At 38.0% G+C, this 24,659-nt stretch overlaps 1 protein-coding gene across 1 annotated transcript in view; it reads left to right on the forward strand.

Annotated features, from left to right (window-relative positions):
- Positions 1-1,541: 1,541 nt before the first annotated feature.
- Positions 1,542-24,659, forward strand: part of LOC108249459 (eukaryotic translation initiation factor 4 gamma 1) — a 67,545-nt gene continuing 44,427 nt past the window's right edge. The window contains exons 1-8 of the mRNA XM_017438858.3: positions 1,542-1,649; positions 16,030-16,091; positions 16,184-16,299; positions 16,933-17,019; positions 17,670-17,702; positions 18,846-18,866; positions 19,331-19,525; positions 19,661-19,763. Coding sequence (XP_017294347.1) covers positions 16,225-16,299; positions 16,933-17,019; positions 17,670-17,702; positions 18,846-18,866; positions 19,331-19,525; positions 19,661-19,763 — 514 coding nt within the window. The 5' untranslated portion in view covers positions 1,542-1,649; positions 16,030-16,091; positions 16,184-16,224. The remainder of the gene's footprint in view (positions 1,650-16,029; positions 16,092-16,183; positions 16,300-16,932; positions 17,020-17,669; positions 17,703-18,845; positions 18,867-19,330; positions 19,526-19,660; positions 19,764-24,659) is intronic.

Below are 24,659 nucleotides of genomic sequence, written 5' to 3' on the forward strand. Positions count from 1 at the left end.
CATTAATGTCAAACTTGACCCCATATCGAGACCGTGACCCTGAGTAAAAGCTGCAAGCCAGAACTATAGGGAGACAAGAGGACCAGATCATCTGCATACAATAAATGATTTACAAGGTGCTTGCCCAGCATACATCCAGTCTTACAGTCACTTAATTCAACAGACAAATCATCAAGGTACAGATTAAAAAGAACAGGAGACAAAATACCACCTTGTCTGACTCCATTAGTTACAGAAAAAGGTTCAGAAACCTCCGAACCCCACTTCACTTGCATAGACTGATGGGAATACCAATAATGTACAATTCTGATTAAATATGCAGGAACACCTCTAGTGTGCAGTTTAAAAAACAACTTATGGTGGCTAACTCTGTCAAAAGCTTTAGATGTATCTAAAAAACAAAAACAGAAGTATCAATACAAGATATCTTCCCAGTTTTATCTTGCACTACTGGCACTGATAGTACAGATAACGTGGAATCAGGTAGAATACCTGAAAACTGGAAAAGCACAATGAAAGTAACACATGAACTCACTTTTGTTTATGTTAATTGTTTGTGATTTTTTTATGTTGTAATAAAATCTTAAAAGGCCAATTTATTCTCTTTTACTGATAAGTTATTAGGATTAGATTCAAAATTCCCTGTAATGAACGGATTCAGCCCTAAGATTTTGTGATCTGATAGCAAAAGTGAATAAATCAAGCAATCTAAATGTGTTGTTGATCAATAAAGTCGATAAAGTCACCATTTTGCTAATACTGTAGCAATATGGTGTAAAAGTGTTTCACCCTTCTTTTTACACTTGCATGTAATTTTATATATTATTTTGGCTGCTCTCTTCTGCAGGGGTTTCTACAGCAAGCAAACTCGCACAAAAGATGTGGCATTGTTTTCCATCAGCTGTCTTTCCTGATGCAGTCTCAGGACCACGGCACTGACCTCTGACCTATTGTTGCCTCAGGATACATACTTGTATTATTCACTTCTAAGCAGTCAGACTCTTAAAATGGTCCTTATCTGTGGTTCTTCAGGCTTTCTGAAGGGTTTTCTTCAGATTTTGGCTGGGTTTTTAAAATTCATTTTCTGTCTAATACTTGTACTTGACCATAACAGTAGTATATTGTCCGATGTGTGCTGAAAGACATGAGGAAAGAAGACAAAAGTGCAGAAAATACATGTAAATAACTACAGTAAATATTTGTGTCTTAAAGAAGTAGGAAAACGTGATGTCGCCTACAGTTGTTCATGTACTGTATGAGAAGTTTTGGGAGTCTTTGGGAATCACTGTTTTTGGTGCTAACATACTAATCCATGTCTGTGAAACAGTGTTATCTTTACTATTTTTTATAGATTAAAGAAGTGAAAGCAAATTATGATTTTGTGACATGCTGCTAACAAAATACCTAATGGGGCAATCTAAAATAGGTTACTTGCTAATCAGCTGTCTGTTGTGTGTGGCACAACACAACACATAGGTTTGACAAACAAAAACAGTTCTCAAAGTATTGACAGACATGATACATAATGAGTTAAAGTAAAAAAAAAGAACGTGAACATTTTCACGTGATGGGATTTTGCCGGAATTACGAACTACCGGCTTCCGAGGAGCCATCCGTTCGTCCGGCTCTGCGGACTCGAGGAGAGGAAGGTAACGCCACGGTCCACAGCTCAATTATTTCTTCAAATGTTCGTTTCTTCACATAAATGTGTCGTCACTTTGACTCGGAGGCTCAAGGAGGAAGTTAAATGTCGGTGGCAAGTGTTAGTTTGGGGGCAAAGCTCTGTGTTGTTACTTTTCTGGAGTAGATTTGGCTGCTGCTGCTGCTCCCGCTGTGTTTTCAGGGATTAGCTACTGCTAGCTAGTTAGCGCTCCATGCTAAAACGACGTGGGCTCTTTCTTTAGCCCGACTAATAAACTAACACGGCAGTGTGTAGCTAATATGAGCTTTTACTCATATAAGGAGAAGTATTGTCTTATGTGTATCCTGTTACACAGGAGAAGCGACAGGGTGACTGTTAGTCACCGGTTAGCATTGATCATACTAGTTGCTATCCAGCTACTGTGGCTAGCTACAGGAGAGCTACGTGAATAATTCAGCTGGCGCTTCGGATGGTCAGGGTTCTTCTGTACCTCTGGTAAAAAGCAGCACAGTGTGTTTACTTGTGTTTGACAACCGGGGATTCTGTAAATAAATGTGTCTGACAGCTTTGGATCGGGACATGCCAACTGATAATTTGATATCTGAAACCATGTGATTGCGATGCTGCAATCTGAGATGGTTTGGTTTCTACGATTAGGCTGGTTAAAACATCCATTCTTCTGTCAGACAAAATATTTAGTTTGGTAATTCAAAACAAAATGTGGTACCCTTTTTAATAAAACGAGAATGAAGTAATGCAAAGTGTTGGGAGGGAGTGTTTTGACAAGGAGTTGTATGAGTTCCTGTGGTTAACAGCTGTCAGGAAGGTTAAAGCAGGACTTGGTGGGATTTTTCTGTCAGCATCATCCCCTCATAAAACTGCATCTGCAGAAACGGAGGCTCTGTTGTTGTCACTGCTGGTTGAGATGTTCAGCTGCGCAATCAGACTCGTTCTGTGTGCTGACAGTGTTCAGGATGACCAGAAACTGTGTTTGTGTTGAATATTTAAAGCCTTCTTCTCGGTGACTAGCTTCACCAGCTACTCGACCGGAACTCTGGTTCGTCTTCCTGTCGATGTTTGTGTTTACATCCGACTCTTTGGAGTTAGCTTGCATTCGTTTATGTTTTGATAAATACAGGAGGTTTCATTGCTGAAATCGGCCTAGGCGTGGCTGGCATGATGAAGCCGGCTGCTGGGATGCGTATCGCGCCAATAGTATGAGAAACCACGTGGTAAACCCAGGCTGGGCCTAGAAAAGTTAGCAACACGGCTAACAAGCACATTGTGTACAGTTTTACAGGAGCGCGTCCGTCCCGTTTCCGTGACACCGAATGCTACATGGGCGTGTGTTTTATATTTAGATGTTTATGTATATATATGCATATAAGCTTTTAGGTAGATGTGACTGTCGCTCATTGTATGCGCCAGTACCACAGGCAGAGACACGCCCCTGTGTCAGAGCAGAGATGTCCCGCACTTCTAGATGGTGAACATCTGGGCTGCTGGGGTAAACGTGCTCATTTTTCTCTGACGCCAAGGTATGATCCTTAAAACTCGGAATGGCTGGCTTGTTTGTGTTTGATTCCCCCTGATCTGATGGCTGCAGGATGTTGAGGACTGCAGACATGTGACCACAGCAGAGAGATGTAGGTCCAAAATGGACGCTGACATACAGACACTGCATACATTTACCCCTCGTCTTTATATCTACAGATTTACCCCCGTTGTTATTCCTCAGTCTCAGTAATGCTTTCAGTCAGAACAACTAGATGAATGTTGAAACACAAGTGTAATGGCAGGACAAATGCACAATGTGTCAGAAGCAGGCTGTCACAGCTGGCCTGCCACATGTCCAGAATATTGTCAGAAGATCCTGACACTCTGTCACTTGAGCAGACATTTACGCTATGTAAATAATTTTCATTGTAAAATATTGCTAATTGCTTGGCATTGATTTATAATCAAATAGGAAAATCTAAAGCTCTGGGACACATTAAAAGACCATTGCAAAATTATCAGTTTTTACTATTTATAACTATGAGCTTGAATAAAATGACCATTTTTGCTTTATTCTATAACCTACTGACAACATTTATTCCAAATTTCAAATAAAACATTGTCATCTAGAACATTTAGTTGCAGAACATGACAAATGGTCAGAATAAGAGAGAAGGTGTGGTGTTTCAGACCTCAGATTACGCTAAGAAAACATGTTTACATTCATTTTCAGACATAACAATGCTAAAATTTTACCTTGAGAACAGATCAAAATCAATAATTATTGCAATAATCCTGATTTTTAATTCCAGCTTTCATGCATCTTGGCACCAGTTTTTCACATTGCTATTGGGTGACTTTTTGCCACTCCTGGTGCAAAAATTCAGTCAGCTCAGCTGTTTGATTCATCTTCCAAGGGATGACATTCCAGAGGTTTTCAGTGGGGTTCTGATCTGGATAAAGGCTCTGATGCTCCTTCATCTCGACCTGAACCACACTGAAAACCAAACGCTCGTTGTATGCCCCTACCAGTGAAATAAAACTGAACCATTCTTTTCTTTACTCAGAACTGGCCTTTTCAACTTTTTAGGCAGGGTCAGCAGTTATTGAATTATTTCAGTTACCTTTGAGATACTTCTAGCGCTGTTTTGTCATCCAGCTGGTACTGTTGCAAGAGGTTAATGATATATTATATTTTTTTCCTCGTTATATAAGATTTGGTTCAGGTGATCACCTAATGAGTGTCTCATTAAGAGTGTAACTTGTTAAAATTTTTCTGTTTCTTCTGTTGAATCCCGTCACAAGCTTGCCTCATTAATCCCAGACACTGGAAGTTAATAGCTGTCATACATGTAGCGATGATGAATTCAGAAAATTTAGCAGTGGTCTCTTTATTCGTACCAGAGCTGTACTTTCTAAAACATTTTTTTACTTTATTTTATAACATTTTACACAACACTGTGCTATATATTAGCATAATTTATTATCTTAGATAATACATACCAGTAATGCATAACAAAACCAGAGACTGTCTTGTTTTTTTACACCGTGCACCTTCCAAACATCCTAAGGTTATTACTAAAATATCACATTACTACAGAGAGGGCAACACCTTAAAGGCCAAGCAATTCTTGGTGCACCCAACTATCAGTATTATCTAAGATGATAAATGGTATTATGTCCATTCCCACCGACATCAGCTGTTACCTTTTATTCTCTCTAGATGCACATTAAGATCATACTTACTTCAAAAGATGGACGTGTTGTGGACGCCCCACCATCGTGTGCACTCCGTCCCATGATGGAGGCCAAAGCTCTGCTGCTCTCATCAGATTTCAGACAGTTTTTATTTTCCACTAGAAGAACAAGCTACCCATTTAATTGAGTTTATTTCAGCAGTACATTCTACAAAGTCAACCTTTTTAGAATCCAGTAATGTTAACATAGGTGCATGTGTTTAATATATTGGTTAGGGGCTGCTGGGCCAAGTCAAAAACTGTGTTTCCTACAGCCCAGGAAATCTGCTACAGTAATGATCAGATATCCCAGCTTTTCTCCAACCTTGAACGCAGCATTATATTTGTGAATCTAGTGTGATAAGCATATCTCAGAAGGCCTAAGCACAGGAAGGTGATCTGTTCGCTGGTGTTGACTGATCTGTCTGCAGCTCGTGATTCGTGCATGCACATTTGCTGAATTGTATGCGTAGTGTATTACTACATGTTCAGTTAGCGTACATTTGAAAAACTGTTTACACATTTGTGAATGTTGATGTACATATTTATGCATTGTGTCATACACATTTGTGAATTATGTTGTATACTTACAAATCTTGTTGTACTCATTAGTGAATATTTTAGAGACTAATTTAGCTCCATACAAAGCAACTTTAGGGATACCATTTGGGTTAGTTATTGCCTGCTGGTAAGGTCGGTAATGTTTTTGCCTGTGTTTGTAGTGTCGGCAAAATATCTCATGAATCAGTTGATAGATTTTAATGAAACTCTCAGGAAGTAATCATTGTCTGTACATCTACAACTGAAAAAACAAAAACAACACTTGGCTATAAGTCAGTCAATTTTACAGATACTGACCTAAAATTTGGTGTGGTAGTAGCTAGGACTGATCTCCAGCACATATTCTGAGTGCTAACAGCTTTCACAAGATTTTTATTTAAAATGAGGCCATTAATTGTTAAGAGTCAACTCTGTTTGTAAATATCTTGTGATGCACTGGATGTATTTCAGTGTAACTTTCAGGAAATAATCACAGAATGGGTATCTACAACTAATTAATCCAATTTAAGATTACATCTACAGCCAATTGACCTTAAAAAACACAAAAGTGGCTCTAATTTAGTCAGTTTTACATATATTGTGCTAAATTTTGGCGTAGAAATAGCTGAGAGTCATTCACAACACATACTCCATGTTATGCAGGATCTATGCTTTGAGCTTTGTCATTAACTGTTGGAGTTGACCCTTTTTGTCTTTAGTAAAATATCTCTGAACCACTGGATGGATTTTAATGAAACATTCAAAAAATAATCATTGGATGTACCTCTACTGATTAACTTTAAGAGTCAATTTAATTCAACATGGCCATGCAGCTAATTGACCTAGCCATTGCAAAAATGGCTAAAACTCAGTTTATTTTATGGATGTTGATCTAAAATTTGATGTGGTAGTAGATGAGAATCATTCACAACACATATTTTAAGCACGACATCTTGAGGTAACACATGAGATTTCACATCATGTATTTTCAAGGTCTGATCCAAATGGTTATAACTAGGTAATTTCTCAACATAAGATGAACTTAGTCTATTGTGATCTGAAAAGTGCTGAGCGATATGCATTCATTTAAAGAATGCTAGGGCTGTAATTTATAATGAATTGTAGTAGAAATCTTGAATTACTTTAAAGCTGTACCGGATACTGTGAATTCAATAATAATCATTTAGGATGTGAGTCTTCAGGACCTGTCTCACCTCTGTGTTGAATGTTGGGTCACAATTTTTTAAATTCTACTTCACATTAGGAGATAATTAAGTATCCAGGAACTGGTGCTGACCAAATAGTAATACATCTATAGTGTTAAAGGTTTTTGTTTTAAAAGTCTAACTTGTTAAAAATGTTCCAAATCCTCTTTGTAAACAATACTTGTAGCACATAAGAGACATGTTGCTACCCCCTTTTTAACTTGACTGAAGTGTTGTGCAGTTGATTGAAGTTGTACTGCCAACTTTTTGTGTTTGCATTCTTGCCTTTTTAGACTGAGGCAGTTCCTGCTTAAAATAAACCTTTTTAGGCTCATCTTCCAGTCACTGGTAATTGTGAAAACCTATCAGCAAAAAATCATTTTCGCAGCACTAAAGTAAATTAGTAAGTTGTTTCTAAATTTTTGTTTGCAAACATATTTTTACAGAGAGTTTATAGAGACTTTTCATTGTTTTCTTTGGAATTTAAACTTTATTTGCACTTTTTAAATTAAAATAGTGATTTTATGGTGCCAACAATGTGATTTACTGATGGGATTAGAGCAGAATGCATCAAATTGTAAACTACTGATTCATTGATAATCTTGGTGGACAGTAAAGATCTCCAGGGATTCCTTGACATGCAGCAATGAATTGTGGGTAAATACTTCACCAAAGTCAGCCTGGATGTGGGCTTAGCCGAAGGGTGGATGTAGGACACAAATGGGGCGGGGCTAAAGAGCACTTCAGAGAATTGGGACGCACGACGCAATTAAACCCTTCAGCTTGAACGCACATTTGAAGGACATGAGGGTGGAAGTGTGAGTATTGGGGCCGAGCCTAAATCTAAAAGTTGATCAACGCGCGAGGGCGTGCACCAACAGTGACGCAATCGCGCTGTCCCCTCCCCTGCGCGAAGGGTGTTGCGCCGCATGGTCATGCACCTCCCAATTTTTGTAACTTCGCACACCATTCAAAAGGACGATTTCGGTGCTCTAGTGGAGCTGGTTCGCCTGTATCAGCATTTCTATGATCCCTCTATGAGAGATCACAAAGATAATCAAACTGTTTAAAACTCATGGAAGGAGATTACTGCTGCAGCCGATAAAAAGGAGAGTTTATAGACCACAGAGGGAAGAAATATTAGTTCTATGATGGGTGAATCACAACTAAAGCAAATAAATGAATGAAAGTCAAACTGAATGCTTCAAGTTTAAACATCCCCCCCCCCCCACACACACACACACACTCTTTTTACCGTATTTCCACTGGTTACGTAGCTTGCAGAGATGCAGTACAGTATCTCTCTTTTTTTTTTTTTTTCAGAGTTCTCTGTTGTTATTCGTTGGCCTTGATGGGAGACGTGTGTTGGTGCTTTGTTTGCACTTTTTCATTTATGGTAATTTAATTTATTTGTAAATGTGACTTAAATTAGGATTCAAATTAAGTGCGAACAATTAGTATTTATTTTAATTGTATTTTTGTTTAAAAAAGTATTCCAAAAGTGCCTTTTTGTAAAACTGTAAGTGTGTAAATATTTGACACAAATATCTTACAATATCACAAAATAAATAGCCATATTTCAACTTAGCCTCTTTTCTGGGGGAATCCCTGATCTCCTTAGTCTCACTGGTGCACATAAATATGATGATGGTCTGGAGATGAAATCTTTGAAATGTACATTGATAAATTTAAGGAAAAGATGGCACAAGCAATCACATTTTTTTTAGTATACTATATAAATAGTCAGAACAGAGCTTACCTGCATTTGACACTGATATGTTTTGTACCCAAACTGGGAGCCAGTAAGATCATTTACTATCAAATTTCATTCTTTAAAGTAAACAGTGGTCATATGCTGCATTTTGAATTGCATCAAGTTACAAATTGCATGAAGTGGAGATGTTGAAACATCAACCATAATAATAAATATGAAAAGAAAGTGTGTTGTTTGGAAAAGACTTTTTCTGCTGGTGTAAACTTTTATTCTATCTTTTATGCCAGCTTCAAATTGAATCAAATTTTAGTTCAGACAACCACAGTTTTTGTTTTCCACAGTTGATGGAACATGATTCATTGATATTGCAAATGTGTGTTCAGCCAATGGAGCACAAAGTGAAACCAAACATTCAGTGCCTCCATGACTGAGGTTGCACTACACTTTTTTTCAGTTTGACAAGATTATCAAAATATTCTCAGTAGTTACTCATCCTAATTTTTTTGAATTGAACATTGTTAAGAAATAACCACTTATTTCTTATAAACTGTGTAATAACACCTATTACTATTAAACAAATAAATATATTATCTATTGTTTAGGCCATAAATATATGACCAAAGAGAGTTACAATACCTCTACGTAAACAATCTAATTTGGCCAAGGCTTCTTGTTGGTGGGTCTTTAGTGAGCTATTAAATTTGCATTACCAGGATTCACTAACTACAGTGTCAGTGTTACATGAGCCTGAACTGTAGCTGCTTATGCACATTTACCACAAACTGGCCTGGGGGGTCTGCTGCAAGTGGGGGTTGACAGTACTGCTGGGAGTTGCATTAACCTGATTCCTAATTGGTCATAATATTGCACAGCTTTCAGACTTTTCTGTAATTGTTCACTAAAAGTAAGAAATGGGTTACTAATAATACTTGTTTGGTTAATGAAACCTCTGGTGAATATGGAGGACAACTTGTATTTTTATGAACACATTTGTACATTATGTGAAAGCAGTGTAATATTTATGGGCGAGTCCAGTGAAACATAGGTTTTCAGTCAAATTAAGGAAGAACTATCAAAATTATTGCAACCTAAATATTGATTAAATTAATAATGATTTTCATGTTTGCCAAATTTGTGCAGAACTTGTAAATTTGTATAAATAGGAGAAGGTGAGGGTACTCGGGCAGTAGGCTAAGAAGTTTGTGCAAACAGATAGGCCCGTCGCGATAAACAATAAATTAATTAATCGCATGATACATTAAAATGAGGTAGATAAGTTTCATTTATTGGCGTTATCGTTCCTTTGTGTCTCTCTCTGTTTCTACTGAAGACACTGGAAGACGAATGCTCTTCACTGACCCCTTCCTTTCTCTTAGTGTAAGGGGGGCGTGGCCTATCACATCAGGTCGCCAGCCGAGGCGCCTCGTCTTGTACCTCTGCAGCGTTAGCCCCCGTGAGGAGTTAGCAAGCTAAAGAAATGCTGTTTGATATTGTGGGAAAAAACCTAATGGAACTGGTTTCAAAGTCTAATGTACCAGCAGCGGTGTGGGAGCACTTCAGATTCAAACCAAATGACCGAGGAGAACCGCTGAACCTTTGTCAGCCGGTATATCACATTTGTGCTTCTGTTCCTGTGCGCTTTTGTTAGTTTGCACTTTTTGTTTATAAAACTGGCAGTTTTGTTCGTCTTCTCTGTATAAAACTAATGATTATTACTTTTTGAAGGCCAGTTTAGTTTACAGACTTCATAATCCGTACTGCTTTGGTTGAATGTAGGTTTTCAATTTTTCTTTTAGTTAGTAATCTTAATCTGAGAGGATGTACTTGCACTAATATGTTATTATCTTTACATTATTTTAAAATGGTCTCCAAACGATATTATCATTTATCGCAATAATTTCTGAGACAATTATTCGCCCAGCAAAGTTTGTTATCGTGACAGGCCTACAAACAGATACAATCCCTGCAGATGAAACTATGTTATGTATATCATTTGAAAAGTATCCAGAAATCTACCTTTTATATTTTGTTTCTGACTTCACCAGGCAATGAGATAAAGTTAATTATCTGTCTTACCTTTTCTGTGAAAAATTGTTTTAAAACAGTATTGGAAAGAGCAGGTTAGCTCCCGTGTATACAGTTGTAACCAACAGTGGTTCCAGCTTCTACAGCTGACTTCATACTGGTTTCATTTGCAACAAGCAGCTGCTCCGCCACTCTCTTTTAGTGGGTCATAAGAGTACATGCAGAGCTTATGCAATAGTTAAAGGAGCATGTTTCTGAAGTGGGTGTTCTGGAGTTTAGACCCCCACGGTTCTTGCATATCAGGCCAGCTCAAATGACAGTACTCCATGTGAAGCCGGGGAGGTGAGGTGGGATGTAGTGTTGGTGCCCTGCTTCATTCTCCCTAAAATGAAGATTGCTCCATAAACTGAAATCATTTCTGCAGACTGCTTGCTGTAGTTTTTCCCATATGTTTGGCATTCTTGTTTTTCTCATGCTAATATTCTTTTCTTTTTTTTTTTTCAATATTTTCAGTATATGAAATCAAACATGTATCAACACACAACAGCTGTAGAAAGCAAGCCATCAATCACAAGACAGAGTTTTGAGTCCTGAACTGCATTCTTAAAGAAAATCTGACCGATAGGGTCTTATGTACTCTGTCCATTTAGTCCAGATTTTGTAAAACATGCTGTTTGCTGGCCAATCGCCGGCTGACCGTGATTTAGTAAAAAAAAGATTGAAGTTGACAGGAAAGTTGAAAATATGGCTATTTATTATGTGATATTGTAAGATATTTGTGTCAAATATTTACACAACTACAGTTTTACAAAAAGGCACTTTTGAAATACTTTTGTAAACAAAAATACAATTTAAAATAAATACAATGAATAACAACAGAGAACTCTGAAAAACAGACAGATGCTATACTGTACTGTGCTTTTTGTGGCACAGGCTGCATGTTGGATCACCGCATGTAATAAAACAAAGCATATCTAATGCTGAATTTAAACGTCGGTGCAGTCTTCTCCAAAAAGACGGGGCAGTACGCTGCGTAACCGGCACCAAGTTACAAAAGGTGCACAACCTGACACCACGCGGGACCTTTGTGCAGGGGCAGGGACAGCGTGATTGCGTCACTGTGCGTGCGGTGATCAACTCGTGAAGTTGATGCGGGTGTGAAAAAATGTGTATAAAAAATGACGTATTTTACAATAAACTAGCAGAGCTTAGCCTGGCGGCCCACCAGGCTTATAATACACTGGGGGAAACCCTGTGTACTGATACCAATTTCACAGCCGACAACTCTTAAAAAGGTCATTTTTTAAACATAAAAATGTATAGGTATGTAAATGTTAAGTAGGCTAAGACCCCAATTATTTTCCCTTTTTACTATAACATATATCCCAGCACTGTCCTTATGTTCAGATATATATTCAAAATTTTATGTACTGCACAGCAGAACAGCTGCCACCCTTTGCTTTCCTGAGGAGTGGACAGAAAAATTAATTTGTTTAAATCCAATTTTATTTAGTCTAGCATGTTCAGTGTCGTCAAGATGAGATTCTTAGATGAAGGCAATCTGAATTTTTTCTTTTTTAAACTGGGACAGCATTTTCCAACGTTTAAAAGGATTAAGTACTCCATTTATGTGAAGTGAAACAACTCTTAATGGTCTGCCCTGCATACAAGTAATTCACCAAACAAAACGGTGAGCAACATGGCCAGCTTCCCTTCCTCTGCAGATAACAAAGGATGAACAAAAGGTGAAAAAGAACTTTCACAACAGACATGTTATAAATTAACAGAATAAAACAACAACAAAAAAATGACTTCTTATGTAGGGGTCTAAACTACTGACCGTAGTGCCATTAGTGGGCGCTGTAAGACAGGCCCTTCTGTGTTCAGTGGAGGGAGTGCTTAGTGGCTTGGCTGTATCCTGCAGTTACTTTAAACCCTGTAAACAACGTTCACTGCTTACTCACCCATTACACTTGTAGCATTGTCCTTATTAAAAGGGGTGACTAACTGAGAAAAGCAATAATACCCAGATCTTTATTGGTGGAGGTCTTCTTCACCTTGTAGCTCTCGTCTCTGCCTGGGTCGGGTGCGTTCCTCGTTCTGGGCCGCCCTGCTCTCGTCCAGGTCCGCCGTTTTATTTTTTCTGTAAGGGATTCTGGAGCTTTCGTGGTTTTTAGAACATACCCTCTCCTCCTCAAGTTGTCTGCCGTGTCTGCTGCTGAGTCACACACCTTCGTCTCATCCCTATATTTTACCCACAGCCTGGCTGGGAATAAGGTCTTAACTTAAGAACTTAACTTGGTTCTCTTTCAGAACCATGTGGACCGTAGCATATTCTCTTCATTTGTTGATGATAATGATCTGTGGGTAGTCGTGGTTGAGATTTAATTGATTTCCCATCCATTTAAACCCCTTCATCTGCCAAGCTTTGCGGATCAGCAGATCTTTAGACTTGAAACACCCAAACTTTATGATGATGGAGCACAGGGGGTTCCTGCTGGTGGCCGAGCAATGAACGAACAGTGCTCCCTCTCAATGTGTAGGACTGGTATCTCTTCCTCGGACAGTTGAAGAGCCACATACAGTAGCTTTTCAGTGAAGGATGTCATAGTTGTGAAATCCTTTATGGCTCCCTCGCAGACGCCATAAATCCTTATATTGTCTCTTTGTGAGCGACTCTCCAAGTCTGTTAGTTTGTCCTCTAGTTTCTCATTTAGCATTAGCATCTCTGCAACGGCCTCCTCCAAATTTTGTACCTTCTCCTCAACTTCTTCTATTCTCTCTTCTGCTTCTCCCAGTCTTCTTTTTATTCTTGATACTTTACTCTTAATTGACTCCAGTTTTTCTTTGTTTTCCTGCTGAAAATCTGTGTTCTTACATATAGACCGGCCATGGCTTTGGTCTTAGCTAATTAGCTTTAGCGGTTAATAGGCTTAATGGGTGCACTTCTCTTCACACTTCACAAAAATAATTTTTTTGCAAGGCTACGTAGGCCCCCTTTTTATACACTAACGTCCCAGTAGAACGAAGTGGGGGCTCCAGGTTCGAGAGAAGTCTGTGAAACCCAGTGTCTTCCACCACTGAGAACGGCTGGTCGTCCAGACCGATGAATTCAATAATTTTTCTGGTTATTTGCTTCACCTTCTGACTGTCAGGCTCATACGGACGAGTGTTGGGAATTGACTGCTCCGGGTGTCTTCTTTTCATTCTGTGCAGTGAGACTCAAACTCTCACCGTACTCTGCCAAGTGATTGTTCTTTAAGTGTTGTATTAACTTCATAGTGCTGAAGGATTTTGACGTGAAGGTACTTTCCTGTTGAAGCTGTTGCAGGACACAAACTTCATATCACTGTCCCACACGGTGTCGAAGTTCCACATGGCAGACATGTTTGTTTTGAATTTGCAGGTGCACGCTTGTGCAGTGTGAAGGAAAGAGGGAGCTACACAGCAGCTACACAACACTGCACACAGCGCCTCTGCAGGCTGCAGAGTATGAGGGTTTTGTGGTGGATTTGTGATCAGCCACAAAAGACATTGATTGGCTAACACGATCACATACTTTTTCACGGATATCAGCCAATAATGATCGGTGGCCGATCGATCGGAACACCACTAATTATCAGTAATTAAAACTTCAATCCCAATTCCAAGAAACTTGAGACATTATGTAAAATGTTAATAAAAACAGAATGCAATGACTTTCATATCTCAGAAAGTTTGGATTTGATGGCAGCGATACATCTAACAGAACAAACAAAAAATGAACATGGCCAACAAAAAACTGTAAAACACAAGTGGTATGAATATGAGTGCAATGAATTAGGGTTAATTTGCAAGAGTGGTACAATTTCAGAATAATGTTTCTTAGTGGAAAATATCCCAGGTTTGAGAACAACACATGGTCCCATCCATAAAACACATTTTTCAGAGAAGGCCTTGCATATTTTAGCAAGACAATGCTAAAGCACATGCTGCATCCATTAGAGGAGGTTATTTACAGAGACAAACATGGCCCTGTCCCTACTTTTTCATGTCTTGCTGCTAAAACATGACACCCCCCAATAATAATACAAGTTTTTTTTAATTTAAACATTTGATATGTTTATTCTATTGTGAATAAATTATGGGTTTGTGAGATTTTCAAGGCATTAGTTCTGTTTTTATTTACAGTTTAAATGTCACAACTTTTAGAGAATTATGGTTGTAAATCCTTAGTGATCTGTGATTTTTCTGCCACATTCTTTAATAGCTCAGGCATATTTATACCTGTGTGACTCTAGTTATCTTATTTGTTGAAGCACATAAGATGCTAGCTGTGAAAAGGTGCAGTTATGGCTAACCTACCCACTTTCTTCAGTGATTCCATGACTTTGTTTTTGGTCTTGAAGTAGAATGTGGGAATGACTGTCAGTAAAATATCTCAGAGGTGGAACGTTGTATTGACTCCAAGGTTTGCAACATAGAAGGTGAAAACTTTGACACTGCTTGTTTGTCTGGCAGCTTCTGATCGGTTCTCCTTCATTTTATAGAACTTCCCATGTTTGGCATGTTTCTAAAACATTTCAGTTTAGTTTTACACAATTTGCAGATAGTGCGGCTCTTGTCCAGGTTCTTTTCCTTTTCAACTTTATAGAAGCCAATTCCTTCCAAACACTTGCTTTCAATGCAGAGAGTGCCAGTGATGTGTCCCGCTCTGCCATCTTGTGTTAATGTGCACACCATAAACTGTGCAGAGTGCTGCCTTTTGCCTTCCTCAACATCATGTTAATAATTAAGATTATTAAAGTCAACTCTTCACATTTAGAAATCAATTCAGAATTGTCCATGCATGCATTTTGATTCATCTAACAATAGTTTTGAACCCCCTGCCCCCATCAGTTACGATGCTATAATTTGTTTTCTGGACAATAAAACCACTTTAACATCAAAAAATTGCTTCCGCAGATTTTCAAATGAGATAAATCATGTCTGAGTGTGCATTGTGTAGTTTGAGATTTGTTTTTCTGTGTTTCTGATACATTTCCTGTTGTTCTGTAGCTCTGTAAAATTGAACTATAATATAATTTAAATATAGTAAAATAAATGCAAAGAAATTGTTTCAAATGTAATAAATGTGTCAGTTATTGTAAAATTATATATTCTTTATGAGTTCACAGCAAATGATGGAATTATTGCTTTATCAGACAACTATTTTGAAGAAGCAGTGTATAGGGTTAGCTGTTTTTCACATTAGTGCTGAGGTAGTAGACATGCAAATTGTGATCTAATCTAATCTTGAGATAACTGTAATTCTCTCTGTCATAATTATATTTATTCATTAGAATTGAAATGGCTTCATAACACTAGTGTTTTCAACTGTACCGAGTAAGAGCATTTATGGGCTTTTAGGGGTGCAGCTTTGTTCTCTTTAGGTTTTAGATTGGTTACTAAATTATCAGTAGGCTGATTTTTGCCTAATTTCCTAAATCACAGATGTTTGTACAACAATTTATAATTTACGAAAATGCTATTATTAGTACATGCCAACTTGTTGCAGAGGCATTATAAAGCCGTAGCAGTGTTGTTTCTGTGTTCCTTATTAAATGGACTCAAGAACAAACAATTTCATGCTGTGATGTATGCTATCAGAACATCTCCATTGGTAAAATGGTTTCTCTTCTTGCCTTCTAGAAAAAAAAAGGATTTTCCCCCTCACTGTTACTACACAAGGAACCTAAAGAAATTCAATAAATGTAAGTCTACAAACTTATTTTCTTCTTGACATTTATTTTCATTTATTTAGTTGTTTGGACCAACAGATTTGTTCTGTCCTGTCTTTGGTTAGAGACAGGTCCACATCTGTGCCCCCATGCAGAACTCCATGAAATGAATAAAGCACCACAGCCTATAACGGGACCCCCCTCTGCCCCCCACCCTGCCCCCTCACCTGGTCTCTCACAGGTAATGTGCTCCTATCACCTCACCGTCTGTAAGGGCTCAAGTGGTGTATGGTTCTCTTTATGCTGTTATTGTTTTCCAAAGGAAAAAACCTGCTTTAACACTTAATGTGCAGACATTCTTACAACTCTGGAGCAGGGAATGGTTATAACTCTCAGGACGTTTTCATTTATAGCATGTCTCTTAGTCTAACTATAGCCAATTTTATTGATTGCTGTCATTTATAAATCTTAAGTGCTTGAATATGTAAACAATTGGAAATAAATGGTTTTGTCCTTGAAAAAAAATAGTTTAACAATGACAACAATATTTATATGTAATATTGGAAAAAGTACACCATGCTTCTCATCTCTTTTTCTTTACTATTTCTACTAAAGCACCCAACCACCTGACTTACTCTGTATGTAGAAGGTAGTCAGTAAATGGCTAAATACTCACAGGCTACAGTGAAAAAACTACATTTCTTTTCCGTAGCCTGTTGAAATCAGTGTAAAAGAAGTCTGGTTTTGTTATAAAATGAACAGAAAGATGAGGATAATCTTTGGCCAGTTGTTGACCACTTGACTACAGTACATCTTCACTATTTATTCTTTCCTTTTTTTCCCACTGATACGACTTAATTTCTGTGTCTTATAGCCCTCATTTCCCCCTGGGCAGCCCCCTTCAGTTGTGTTTGCAACCCCCGCACCTCCACAAATGAACCCCACTCCACAGCCCCGACAGGTAGGCCACACTCATGTCTTCTCATATACAAACAATCAAACGCTACATTAGATCTGCTTTATTAAGTCTGGATAAAAGTTGGACTAATTAGTCGGCATCATTCCCTTCTGTGAATTTTCCCAAACTGGGAATCAGCACTTGTAAAAGTAGATATCTTTTTGTTACAATAATAGGGTACAGTATTGAAAATCTATTTGTAAGTTTCTTAAAATGTGTGCTGCTTTGTTTGCTAGCTTCTCATCAGTTCTGCACCACGTTTACTGTCAGTGTCAACACAATCTCCATCCTCACAGCCTAATGTACCACATGTGCATGTATCTCTTTGCACCTTTAAGTTGTTCTTGGAAAGTTAAGCAGTTCATTTCATTTGTTGTGTTGTGTTAAAGCGTGGCCAGGCCCTTTTAATGTTAATTAATGATTATGTAGTTCTTTGTCAGTTCCTGAAAAGTTTGCTGTAATTAAATTAATTATCTTGATTGTTGTTTAAAGCTGATCACGTTTTAAATAAATTACGGTGCAAATGTCTCTAAAATAATAGAGTTGTTTTGGGAAACCCTGATTAAAATTTGTGGTGAAAAACATTGGAGAGTGATGCATGGACCTTGAGCTTTTGACTTTAATCTCTGTCCTGTGTACTTCTCCTCCTCTAGTTTGCCCCAGGTCCCCGACCTATGCACCAACAGGTACTAACAGCACAGCTAACTAACACATGCTGGTGAGGGGGGTCTCTAGCCTTTAATGCATGGAAGGAAGCACTGTGGGAGGCTAAAACGTCAGGATTATTCTCTACCAAAACAAACAGACTCGGACATCAGCCTCCTTCAAGAGCATTTTTTAATAAAATGTAGCTCTCATGTAGAGACTTCCCTGTTCAAATCCAAAATTTACAGGCTGGAAGCTAAATATAGCAAGTAGTTTGTCTTGACATCCAGCAGAGGGTGCTCTACCACTAACTTAATGTTTTGCTTGTTAAATAAAGAAAAATAAGTGGAAAGTCATGTCTAGAGAACAAAACAAGGATATTTTGTACAAAGCAGCTCTTTCACTTGGCAAAGCTCATTCACTAGCTTCCCAGCACAAAACGAGACAGCTCAACCAAGCCTTCCATGACATCTTTGTCTGACTGCCTTTTGTTTATCACAGGCAGCTTCAGCAGCACGCTCACCAAAAGATTTAAAAAATACTGTGTTGGCAAGTTTAAAATCAAAATAGTGTTTTTTTGGAGAGGACTTTCAAGAAATGATGATAGAACTGCACACATAGGACTGAACAATGTGGAGGGAAAACCTAACAGAAACATGATGCTAAGGAACACCACAATATCAGTAGTTAGTAGGAAGTGAAAGTGTTGTTTATATAGTGACAGTAATATACCAATATAGTTTTTTGGAGGTCCACATTCAAATACACAGAATTTATAAATGTGCCATCTCCTATTCATTCAGAGTTAGAATTTGGAATCAGTGACATCCCTAAACTATTTAAGTATTATTTTTGCTACATTATTTTGTTCACAGTGGTCAAAGTCTAGATAGGTATTTAAATCTTGTCTAAATAATTTTAAAAAGTAAGTATCAGATTCAACGATCTTCACCAAAGTACTGAGTCCTAATTTCATATGTAATCATTTGTTGATGAAAGTAGTTGTTTGAGTTGAGGCTACTTGTTACCCTGGAGTCCCAGCCTGTTCACTGCATGCTGCTCGGCTCTGTAGAGATGTTTCTGGGCACTTTGCTCTAACCGACTGTCGTGGTTTCTGTTTCTCCACCTTCTTATTGTCTCTGTCTGGTATGTCCTTGTATGTGATCTGTTTTGTGCTGCTGAAGGGAAGCTTCAGGTCGCTACAGGTAACTCGCTTTTCCCTTTTTCCCTCATCTCTTTTACCATTTTTTTTTTCTCTGTTACCGTGAGGGCTATGTGTGTGTGTGTGTGTGTCTAATACTTGGCATTGATTTGCATTGTTGGCTTGGTGTCAGTGTCCTGGCTGTGGTGGTTGGCTCCCAGGCTGGCAGCAGAATGTCAATGAGCAACAAGCATTAGCTGTTTTATCTCTCCTGACGGGCTGGGCCAATATGTTTCCATTTGGAATTTAGCCACAGGTTCATGAGTAAACTATTAGTCGCTCTAAATGACTGAGATTTAAAATCCATTACTTGTTAATGTCACAAGGTTTATTTTGGCAACTACAGATTTACTGTTAGTTTCTTTTATTTTGATCCAAACTCCATGTCACTTCCTTTTCATTATCTTGAATTCCACCCTCTCCTGTCACTACCTTTCCCACCCTGTTTGCCCCCTTGCCTTCCTTCAGCCCTACTACCCCAACAGGGCCAGCCTGCCTCCCAGCAGTGGGCCTCGGGGCATCCCACCCAGCAGTGCTCCTCGCCCTGTGACACCCACTCATGTTTACCAGGCGGGCCCTGGCTCCCAAATGATGATGATCCCTCAGCAGCAGCTGTCCTTTGCCAGCTCACCACAAGGACCTGCTTATTTCATACCAGGACAGGTGGGGAGACGGTTTTAGCTGCAAGGGTTTCATGACTGAATTTACCTGGAATACTGCTTATTTATTTTTGACAAAACTTACTATGTTTCTATTTTATTTTCATGTCTTTAACACTCTGCCTTTTTCTTTGCCTAGTATCGGTCACCAACCTATGTGGCCACACCTCAGCAATACCCTGTCGCAGCAGGAACCGCAGGCTTCTACCCAGGCACCAGCCCTGCCGAATATGGTACTTATGGTAAGAGGCTCTACCTGGGGCCTCAATCACACCATTTACACACAGAAAGACACACGGGAGGACATAAAAACATGAAACAGGAACATTAAGCTTGTTGCAAAATTGACATTAGAGAACAAAACATTTATAGTATTAGCATCGGAGTACGCAATATAAAACATTTTCTCATGCAGACCTTAGATGAAGGCAGGATGGAAGAATAACAGATTGTCAGTAGTGATCATCAGTGACCTGTATAATCAAGATTATTTTTATTATTTCAACTTTTATTTTAGAATTTGTGTTTTAAGGTTAATTTAATAAAGTAGATTTAATACCATTTTTTTTGTCATTTAACTGTTTATTGGTATTTTTCACAATTGTTTATATATACAATGTACATGAACACTTCACTTACAACATAACATTAAACTTAACACACAAAAAAAAAGAAAAAAAAAGAAACTTTTGCTTGGGAGTTATTCTTTTATTTGGCATTTGTCCCACCTAGTTTGTCCAGTTCTTTCTTTAGTTTTTGTCGCTGTCTTTTGTCTTGAATGATGTCCATTTCATCCACTTTTCTTCCATTTGTGTTTGTTGAAGTCTCAAACGATATGTCAGTTTTTCCATAATGTAGATTTCTTCTATTATTCCAGTCCACTGTTCTTGACAAGGGGGGTCGGCCTTTCCCCATTTCCTCGTAATAGCTTTCTTGCTAGCTATTAACATTATTTTAATCAGATACTTGTCTTTTGCCCTCACTTTGGTATTGTTAAAATTGCAAAGATATAGTACCATGCTACTCATCGGAATATCATATCCCAAAACCTTCTTCACAGTTTCATGTACATCTTTCCAAAATTGAACAATTTTAGGACAGTTCCAAAATATGTGTGAGTGATCAGCGTTCATTGATCCACAGTTCCGCCAACATCCTGTGTTTGTATTCTTATATCTGTTTTTGACTTTGGGCGTAATAAAAAATCTTATTAGATTTTTCCATGTGAACTCCCTCCATATCCGTGAATTGGTGGATGTCTGATGTGTTTTCCACATGTCTGACCAATCTTCATCTGTGATTGTCATGTTAAGTTCTGACTCCCACTTTTCTTTTACATATTTAGTTGAATGTTTATTCATCATCAGTTTTTGATATAGAGTAGATATTATTTTAATTTTCGTTCCACTGAATGATTTTATCACGATTTCAATCACACCATTCACTTCCACAGAGGGATCCCACTTGATTTCTGTCCTATAATAATCTCTCAATTGCAGGTACCTATAAAATTCGTGTTTATCTAAATTATACTTGTCCTTCATTTTTTGAAAACTCTCCAGTTCCCCGTCTTTCTGAAGGGTAAACCATCCTGTGATCCCCTTGCTTATCCATTGCTTGAACCCTTTATCATACATTGCTGGTTTGAAATCGCTATCATATGCTACCCATCTGAGCACTTTCATTTCTTTCTTTATCTTGTGTTTTTTTAATGTTTTGAACCATAAATCCAGTGTAAACACTGTAATTGGATCCATGTTTTTCTTGATCCTCTCATATCTATCTTCATCCCCTATAACACTTTGAATTGGGTATCCTCCAAACTCTTTCTCCATATCTTTCCACTTAGCTATATAGTCTGGTGTGCACCAGCATATAACATGTCTGAGCTGAGCTGCACAGAAGTATTCCCTTAATTTTGGGAGACCCATACCCCCTTTATCTTTTGGTAGCTGAAGAGTTTCATATTTAACTCTAGGTTTTTTGCCACCCCAAATGAATCTTGATATTAGCTTGTCCCATATCGCAAATTGAGTTTGAGGGACCTCTATTGGTAATGCCTGGAACAAATATAGAAGTTTTGCTTGCACATTCATTTTAATTATTTCAATTCTTGAATTCAGATCCAAGGGCAAGGTAGTCCATCTATCTATATCTTTTTGTATTTCTTGTCTTATTTTGTCATAATTTGCTTTGTACAGTGTTGCTAATCCTTTAGTAATGATAATCCCTAAATATTTAATTTCCTTCATATTCCATTTGATGGGAAATGTTTCCTGAATTTCTTTTGATGGTATGTAATTTAGTGTTAGAATCTGTGTTTTTGTTATATTAATTTTATATCCCGACAGATATCCATATTTTCCAAAGAGATTCATCAGCACTGGTAGCGATTCATTTGGTTGTTCAAGAAAAGTTACTACATCGTCTGCAAAAAGGCCTATTTTATGTTCCTCTCCATTTACTAGAACTCCCTTAATTTTATCTTCTTGTCGTATTGCCTGAGCCAGAGGCTCTATAAAGAGGGCAAACAGTGTAGGTGACAGACAGCATCCCTGTCTGGTTGATCTTTGAATGTTGAATTTGCTAGTCAGGCTTCCATTTATTTTGATTCTTGCTGTGGGGTGATGGTATAGTGTCTTTATGCATTGTACTGATTTATTACTGAATCCAAATTGTTCCAACGCTTTATAAAGAAATTCCCAATTTACTAAATCAAATGCTTTTTCTGCGTCTACACTTACTAGTATGGTACTTTGTTTTTTCTGCTGCGCTTGATCTACTATATGTAGTACTCTTCTAATATTATCATGTGTTTGACGTCCTCTCATAAAGCCTGTTTGATCTTCTTCTATCAATTCTGTTACAAAGGTATTTAGTCTATTGGAAATAATGGTTGTGTATATCTTATAATCTACATTTAATAATGAAATTGGTCTATAATTGCCACATTGTTCCTTATCTTTTCCTTGTTTTGGGATAACTGAGATTATGGCTTCACTCCATGATGGAGGTATTTTGTTGTTATTGAGTGTCCAGTTGAAAGAAGCTGTAAGTACTGGTGCCAACTCTTCTCTAAACATCTTATACCACTCTGCCGGGTATCCATCACTGCCTGGCGATTTATTATTTTTTAATGTATTTATTGCCTCTTTAACTTCCTCTATTGTGATTGTTGCTGTCAGTGTCTCATTTTGTAGTTTGCCAATTGTTGGTAAATCTAATTCGCTTAAAAAGGTTCTCATTTCTTCCTCAAGTGCAATTTCAGGTTGTGTGTACAGTTTCTCATAGTATTCTCGAAAAATTCCCTCTATTTCCTCTGGTTTTTCTGTTAATTCACCTGTGTGGGGGTTTCTAATTTTAGATATTGTATTAAGTGTTTGTTGTTTGCGTATACGTTTAGCTAACAATTTAGCTGCCCTTGAACCTGTTTCGTAATAATTCTGTTTCAAAAATGTGTTTCTTTTTTCAATCTCTCCCTGTAATATTTCATTTATTTTGTTTTTAACTACCTTGATTTCTTGGTATACCTTTGGGTCTTTAGTTTCCTGATATTCTTGCTCTGATTTCCTAAGTCTCTCAGTATTTGCCCTGTATGTCTGTAATTTAATTCTTTTATCATGCGCAGTTTCAGCTATTAACTTTCCCCTGATGACTGCCTTCATGGCATCCCATAGTATTATCGGGTCTACTGTTCCATTATTATTTTCTTCAATATATTGTTTTATTTCTGCTTTTATCTTTTCTCTCCGTTGTTCACTATTCAATATTCCCACGTTCAGTCTCCATACAGTATTTCGTTTCCTGTTACTTAGACATATCTTTAAATAAATTGGATTATGATCAGAGACATCTGCTGCTCCTATCCTGCATTCCTTCACTCTGTGTTTATCATCTTCCTTGGTTAAAAAATAATCTATTCTTGAATGTACTCCATGAGCAGCCGAGTAATGCGTAAAATCTTTTCCTAATGGATGTAGGCTTCTCCATACATCTGTCATTCCCATCTCTTCTAATGAGTCATTTATAAATTTTGTCAGATGCATTTTAGTTTTTTTGTGACTCGTTGTGTCTACATTATGGTTCAAGACAACATTTAAATCACCTCCACAAATTAGAATTCCTTCTGTTTCTATCGCTATTAAATCAAATAGGTTCTTGAAAAAGTTTTTGTTACTCTCCGGGGGTGCGTATACATTTACCAAGGTTATTAATTCGTTTTCTATTCTTCCTTTTAACATTATATATCTTCCTTCTTTATCCTTTAATTCTTTTTTGTAATCAAATTGTATTGTGTTCGAAATTAATATTGCAGCTCCTCTTCTACGCCCCTCTTTATATGAACTATAGTATAGATTCCTGTAGCCATAATTTTTTAATTTTTCGTGTTCTGTTTTGGATAAATGAGTCTCTTGTAGGAATATAACTTGTGCTTTTTCCTTTTTCAGTTTTGTCATCACCCTTTCTTTTTTATTCACTACATTCAAGCCATTCACATTCAGCGACATTATTTTGATCTCAGTCATAGTTATGATTTATCAGTCTCTGGAAATATTCTCCCAAGCAACTCAAAACAAAACCACAGTGAACTTCTGCTAACCAAACGCAAATCAAAAACCTGACGGACTTTCAAACATGGGGTATCCTTCATCCCCGAGTCCCTGTTGGTGGGTGGAGAGGAAATCCTCACCTCTACTGAGGGCCTCTCCCTAGATCTGGAACTACTCCCATCCTGTGGGGTACCACTCCGTCTAGACATGTCCAACATCTCACCTTCTCCCAGTCGGTTTTAGTTGAATCCTCGTTTTCTGCCGTAATTTCTTCTAAAAGCAGAACATCTTACGATTTCCATTGGAAGCTTTGCAGTTTTTCTCTGACTCGGTGTGCCGCTTCTCTTTCACGTTCTTTCCCCCTCACTTGCTGCCATCCCGCTGCTCCGCGCTGTCGCGGCGTTTCCTCCTGGCTCTGCAACGGTGTAGCCCCTTTCCTTCATGTCCTGCGCTGCTGTCCTGGCACTGTTGTATATCTTCGTTCCGTTCTCCCAGTGAATCCGAATTTTAGCGAGTGGTGTTTGGAAACGTATTCCTTTCTCCTTCAATATTTTTTTAATCTCCTTATATGCCTTTCGTTTCTGCACA

The sequence above is a fragment of the Kryptolebias marmoratus genome, linkage group LG2 (genome assembly GCF_001649575.2).
Source record: "Kryptolebias marmoratus isolate JLee-2015 linkage group LG2, ASM164957v2, whole genome shotgun sequence".
Lineage (NCBI taxonomy): Eukaryota > Metazoa > Chordata > Actinopteri > Cyprinodontiformes > Rivulidae > Kryptolebias > Kryptolebias marmoratus.